The sequence below is a fragment of the Poecilia latipinna genome, unplaced genomic scaffold (genome assembly GCF_001443285.1).
Source record: "Poecilia latipinna isolate Pla-1442-1.1 unplaced genomic scaffold, P_latipinna-1.0 Scaffold135, whole genome shotgun sequence".
In the NCBI taxonomy this organism is placed as follows: Eukaryota; Metazoa; Chordata; class Actinopteri; order Cyprinodontiformes; family Poeciliidae; genus Poecilia; species Poecilia latipinna.
In genome coordinates, this window is record NW_015112751.1 from 49,065 (window position 1) to 55,545 (window position 6,481).

A 6,481-nucleotide genomic window follows, 5' to 3' on the forward strand; every position below is an offset into this window, starting at 1 on the left:
AGCAGGAGAAGGAAAATGTTCAGGGAAGTTGCGAGAAAGTGCAAGATAAAGAACAAACGCAGACAAAAAAAAAAGTTGGGGGTTGGTAGGAGGAGCAAAAGGGGTGTGGGGAGTGGGGGGGTGGAAGGGGCACAAAAAGAACACCTGTTGAGATTAGGGTTGGCACGCGACCCACTCCAACTCGCGTGGCAGCTGTACCTCGCGGAAACAATGGCGGTAAAAGAATGAGACGGAGAAAGAAAGGGGGAAAGTTTGAATGCTCTGCTTATCCTTTCAGCTTGTGTGTGTGTGTGTGCGTGCGTGTGTGTGTGTGTGTGTGTGTGTGTGTGTGTGTGTGTGTGTGCGTGTGTAGGTGTGTGTGTGTATGTGCGTGCGTGTGCGCCTGCTTGTGTGTGTGTATTTACGTATCTAGGCGTGTGTGTATGTGTGTGTTACACATTCTAATGTGTACACTGAAAAACAGAAAGGGATGAGGGGCGGGAGGGAGAGCTACAGAGAAAGCAAAAGAAACAGAGAAGTCTGCCAAGAGACAGCAGAGGTGTGTATTCAAGTGAACTGTGAAGCCAAAAGTAGGTGAAAGGTCCTATTTATTTGGAATAGAATAGAATAGAATAGAATAGAATAGAATAGAATAGAATAGAATAGAATAGAATAGGACAAAAAAGGCCAGCTGTCAAGTGGGGTGCTTTAAACATGCAGTTTCAAGCTTAAAACATCTTACTAAGTACTGTGTAATCCATCACCTGAAAAAGGAAAGAGAATGGCACAATGACAAAGTTACTAAACACTCTAATCGCAGAGTCATAAATAAGAGAGTATTAATCAGGGAAGCAGCCAAGAGGCCCATTTTACCTCCGGAGGAGCTGTAGAGGTCTACTCTGTTGAAAAGACAACTGATAGTTGATCATGTAGGGGATACAGCAAACATGCAAAAGAATGTGAAAGTCAATAATCAAGGAGTGCGCTTCATTGTTTTTCTGAGCCTGAGCATATTTTGCAACAAAGAATTAGCAAAAATGCACATTTCAAGATGCACAAAGCCAGTGGACACATAACCCAAAAACATGCAGCTCTAACTGCGGTTTATGGAGGTTTTACAAATAAGTAAAAGTTCAAATGCATGCCACATTTGAATGTTTTTTTTTTTTTGTTTTTTTTTTTAAACACAATGCAAATTTTTCCTTCAACTTCACGAATACGAACCAGATTGTTTTGGTGTTTCATGTTAAATGGCAATAAAATAAGTTGAAGTTTGACTTTAGGAATGCACTGTATAAAAATAAGGGCTAAGGCTGATGATTTCTCTGCAAACAGCCAAGACCAAAAAATGTAATTGTACAGTCTTTAAAATGCAAGTTCTTGCAATACCTATTAAAAACCTTCAAAGGTTAACTGTCAGAGTGACTGTCTGATATGAAACAAATGGTAACAAAAGCAAAAAGATGTTTTGGCTTAAAGCTAGCACTATTTTATTTTTATTTTATCCTACCTTACTTTTCTGTTTAGTTAAAACTCTGGAAATGCTTCACATGTTCTGCTCTCAGTATGCGTTTCACACAGAAAACTGCATCCTGCCTCCATATTCTTTGTGACTAATAACAGGTTTTGCTGTAAATTAAATCTTATAATATACTACTGTATCTTGACAGATCTAAGTTGTGACATCCATAACTTACTGAACTGGATTTCTACTAAATGACTATGACAAAAGAGTTATCTGTTACACGTAGGCTATTAAATAATACAATTCTCATAGAGCCAAACTTAAGAAAAAACAATTCCCTTTAAGATTAGGGACATTATTGAGTTACTTTACCAGGACTCATTTCCACTGAACTGTACTTTTTTTCCCTGATGGAAACTTTTATTTAAAGGACTCCTTCTTCAGCCCCTCCACTTCTATAGGACTCACTTATGTAAAATGTTTTCCTGCATTTCCTTATTAAATTGGCATTGCACAGCAGTGCAAGATTGTGAGTTAACGTTCTTATTTCCATTGCAGTTCTGCTCCATGAACACACAAATTGGAGCCCAATTACCCGTCGTTTTCCTTGGATGCACTGCAGATATGAGGCCATATTGAGCATAATTGCATCCAGTGAAATGCATCCAGTATATTGTTATTCTTTCTTACTGACTTCCCAGTTGGGGTTCAAATCAGCTGTGGCTTTTACTAACAGACAGAACATCTCAACATCTCTCTTGGTCTCTGTTTTATTTTATTTTTTTATTTTTATTTTTTAACTGTAGACCTTTTTGTCTTTATTTCTAGTTTGGTGATACTTCCAAAGTGCAGAAATGTACGTGAGGGTTTGTCTGCAGAAATCATTAAAGCGCTATCTGATTACAATCCAAGCTGATTTCACTAAGAGCAAACTGCTGTAATGTTCGAGTTAATTTCACTTGTTATACCCCCACCTTACCTTGGAGCAAGTCACCTCCTTCCTTGCCCAGCAGTCTTGCTTGGATGGCGTTCTACCGTACAGAGACATTATGTAACTTACCCCTGCTAACCGTTCTTATTGCTCTGACTTGATCTCTTTTTTACCCTCACTAAACTTCCCTCCAGCACAGCCATGCATGGTAAAGTGCTTTCTGGCTCTGCGACGCCATCTAGCGGTATTCCAACTATGTATTGATTGCAATCCTTTCCTATTTTTTTCCCCCTTTGGAGAGCAACAATTTGTTTTTAAATTAATTAAAAATATTATAGATATGATTGTCTTGATGAAACCATGCATTTTTTAGGACTTCTGTTGATTTTTTTTCTTCTTCATTACATGTTATTCCTTCCAAACAAAGCACAAAGTAGAAATTGTTATTAAGAGCAGGTAAAATAAACCTGTGAAACTCCACTTAAACGTTGCATAGTTACGAACTTGAAATTGTTTTAAGGTGAAAATGAAGGCCTTTGAATTTTGCACGCAACTTTGAAACTCAACTGTGAGGCAACATGTGCCCAATTTCTTATGCAAGTTACGAGCGCCTTCCCACACCTGCTGTTGTTTTTGTCTCTTCACGGGAAAATGAACTTCTCGCAGTTTCGGGCGGTGCGGATGTTGTGCGCTCTCGCGGCGGGCTTGTTGCTCGTTCCTCCTCTGCTCTTTTCTTTTTTCTGTCTGTCTGGTCTGGTGTGCTAGAGAGAGGCTGGTTATGTGACAAAAGACCGCCCAGTCCCGCCTCGGAAGGAGAGAGAGAGAGCGAGAGAAAGGGAGGGCTACAAAACCCCAGGCACCTAGGTTTGCAGACTTCTTTAACACCAGCCCAACGATTCTGAAGAGACATTTGCCTGTTTGTGTGCCAGTGAGCAAGAGACGCTCGACTGTTGTTTAGCAGCATGTGGATCACTTATGGGCACCTGCGGTTGACAATAACAACTGTATTTAATAGTCAACAAACAGTAGTGGTAATAATAATAATAATAATAATAATAATAATAATAATACTGTAGGTGTAAAATTATGTTTACTATCAAGTGATACGTATTTTATATCAGCTGCATTGGTTGCCTTTAGGCTCTTCACGTTTATTCATTATTACATACCCTCCCCATTCACAATAATAGTGAGGCAAACAGAGCAGCACTATTTCTTTAAATCTGTTTCTCTGGCTGTGTGTTCAGCACAACTATAATTGACTTCCCATATAGCAAAACCTATATGTTAATGATAGACACATGGGCTGTCATAGGGTAGTGGAAAAGGGGGGTTCATAACATTAGCCCGTGTCTCTTTAAAAAAAAAAATCAAGTTTCTTGTTGTATTCTGGAATGAGGTCAGACACGAGGCTTCTCATTGCACGCGCTGATTATTATTAGAATCCTTTGCTCGCCAATCAGGTGCGAGAGGGGGCGTGGCCTGGCCCCAAGCAGCGTAGCGACAGCGTAGGGGCAGTCTGATTGGTGGATTTTTATCGCCGTTGTATGAGAGAGGAATAAATGCAGGCAAGGGGGGCAGCAGTCTGAAGGGGTGCTTGAAACAGCGACTGTTAGTCTTTGCAGATGGGAGGCAGGGGAGTGTGAGTTGCTCTAGCTTCTATTTTTTTCCTTCTTCTTTCCCCTACCACAGCATGCACGGCTTTTGATTCTTGGAGTAGATGCAGAGAAAAAGCACTTACTTTTACACATTGTATACTTGGGGGCCCTTTGTAAGTGCCTGAGCGCATGTGTGGGCACTCTGCTCCTGCAGCTTTGTAGATTGTGTTCAGTGATCACAGGGCTGTGTTGATTCTTTCTCTCTTTTTTTTCTTTCTTTTTTTTTTTTTTTTTTCCAACACCGAATATACGCTCCACAACAAAGACGAACTGTTTTAACACCAACAGCACCTGGAAATTAAACTTTTTTTCCTGCATGTAGCCTTTTTAGGCAACTCTGGACTGTTTTCGAGTATCCTGCGCATCTCAGGAGTGAATAACTGCTTGCACTGTTTGCACTCAGCACAAACTGTCAGAGTGGGAGAAAAGAGCTGAGTTTGCTTTAAAGTGAACCAGAGGAACCCAGGAGAGAGGGGGGAGAAAGAGCAAGCATCCCGCTCTTACTTTAACCGGACAGCATGGTGCAGAAAATGAGCCACACAGAGAGCACCGCCGAGGCGCTGTCCTTTTTTACCGGGGACTCAGGCTCCGACTCCGGGGCAAGCATGGATCTGGACCCGGCCGCCTCGCCTCTCTCCCCAGCGGGCTCCGCAGCCTCCTCCACCGCCGGCGACAAGCTCGGGGAGAACCCGGCGTGGTGCAAAACTCCCAGCGGCCACATCAAGAGACCCATGAACGCATTCATGGTGTGGTCGCAGATAGAGAGGAGGAAGATCATGGAGCAGTCCCCGGACATGCACAACGCAGAGATCTCTAAGCGGCTGGGGAAGCGCTGGAAGCTGCTCAGAGACAGCGACAAGATTCCCTTTATCAGAGAGGCAGAGCGGCTTCGACTTAAGCACATGGCGGACTATCCCGACTACAAGTACCGACCGAGGAAGAAGGTAAAGTCGAGCGCATCTAAAGCTGGCAGCAGCAGCGATAGAGGAGAAAAAGTTACCGGTAGCTCAAACAACACCAGCACTAAGATGTCCTCATCTGCGAGGAAGAACGGATCAAAATCACCCAGCAGCAGCAGCAACAAACCCCAAAAATCACTTTTCGGGAGCAGCAGTAGCACCAAAGCTTCACTGTTCGCATCTGAACACCCGTCAGAGCACCACCACAACTCTCTCTACAAGTCCAAATCTGTCTCCTCGGCTGCCAAGCAGATACCTGATGCCAAGAAGCCCAAGAGAGTATACGTTTTCGGGAGCGGCGCGGCCAGTCTGAGCGTCAGTCCCACGTCCTCCGTGGTGGTGCCAGCTAGCCCTACGCTCAGCAGCTCGGCGGACTCTAGCGACCCGCTCAGTCTCTACGAGGACGCGGCCAGCGGCAGAGAGGAAGGCGCCGACTCCCCCGGCAGCAGCAGCAGCAGCAGCAGCAGCAGCTTCGGCGGAGCTTCGGAGCGCCGCAGCGGCCACACATACAGCAACACACGGCGGGCTTCTTCGCCTACTCCCTCTGGGTCGCACTCTTCTGTCTCTTCCTCCTCGTCTTCCTCGGAGGACGAGGAGTTCGAGGACGACTTGCTGGACGTCAACCCGAGTCCGAGCTTCGACAGCATGTCGCTGGGGAGCTTCGGCTCCTCGGTCCTGGACAGGGACTGGGACTTGAACGGCGAGTCCGTTTGCGGGGGTTCCCACTTCGAGTTCCCCGACTACTGTACGCCCGAAGTCAGCGAGATGATATCGGGAGACTGGCTGGAGTCCACCATCTCCAACCTGGTGTTCACATACTGACTGAGTGCTAAAACTCGCAGACGCAAACAGAAACAGAGGAGCTCCTGCTTACCAGTGGGTTTCACTACTGCAAACCATGTCCCTGCAAATCATTGGAAAGCTTAACTCTAAAGCGAATAACTTGCTTTTTTCGGGACTTTTCTTCGGATGCCTGGACTGAGGGAGTCGGAGGGGAGCCGTCCAAACAAGAGGAGACAAAAAAAAAAAAAAAAAAAACAGACTGAGAGCTTCCTGACAGCTCAGTGCAGGACTGTTTTTAAACTGAGTAACTTAACTGTGATTGATTTGCACGTTATGCGGTCCGCCGTACACTTAATCAATGTCGTTAATGAATTTTTGACAGAAAAAAGGGACATTTTCACAACTTTTTAACCAATCGCCAAGTGAACTTCGCCACTAAAGGAAAAAAAAAAAACAAGCAAACAAAAAAGGTACAGACTAGGACTGCCGTGCGACAGTTTTTTTATTTTATTATTATTGCATCACCAAGAGGCTTTTTTTAAAAATGAAACCGAGGTGGGTTGATGTTTTTTAAAAGTTATTTTCTCAAGAAACAAAAAAAAGCGTGTTTAGCATGATAGACTACTTTGTTCCTATATCTTGTGCTGAGATTTTCTGTGCGACTGTTTGAGCAGTTTGTAAACTAGTATTAGGGTTATTTAAAAGG

General features: G+C 44.0%; 1 protein-coding gene across 1 annotated transcript; it reads left to right on the forward strand.

Annotated features, from left to right (window-relative positions):
• The first annotated feature begins 3,925 nt into the window (after nt 1-3,925).
• Nucleotides 3,926-6,244, forward strand: sox4b (SRY-box transcription factor 4b). The gene has a single exon (XM_015028788.1). It carries the CDS (start codon nt 4,552-4,554, stop codon nt 5,812-5,814), a length of 1,263 nt encoding a protein of 420 aa, XP_014884274.1. The 5' UTR covers nt 3,926-4,551; the 3' UTR covers nt 5,815-6,244.
• Nucleotides 6,245-6,481: the final 237 nt, after the last annotated feature.

What these genes read in the sequence shown, in the direction of transcription:
- sox4b (XM_015028788.1), top strand. Translation starts at nt 4,552, where the DNA reads ATGGTGCAGAAAATGAGCCACACAGAGAGCACCGCCGAGGCGCTGTCC.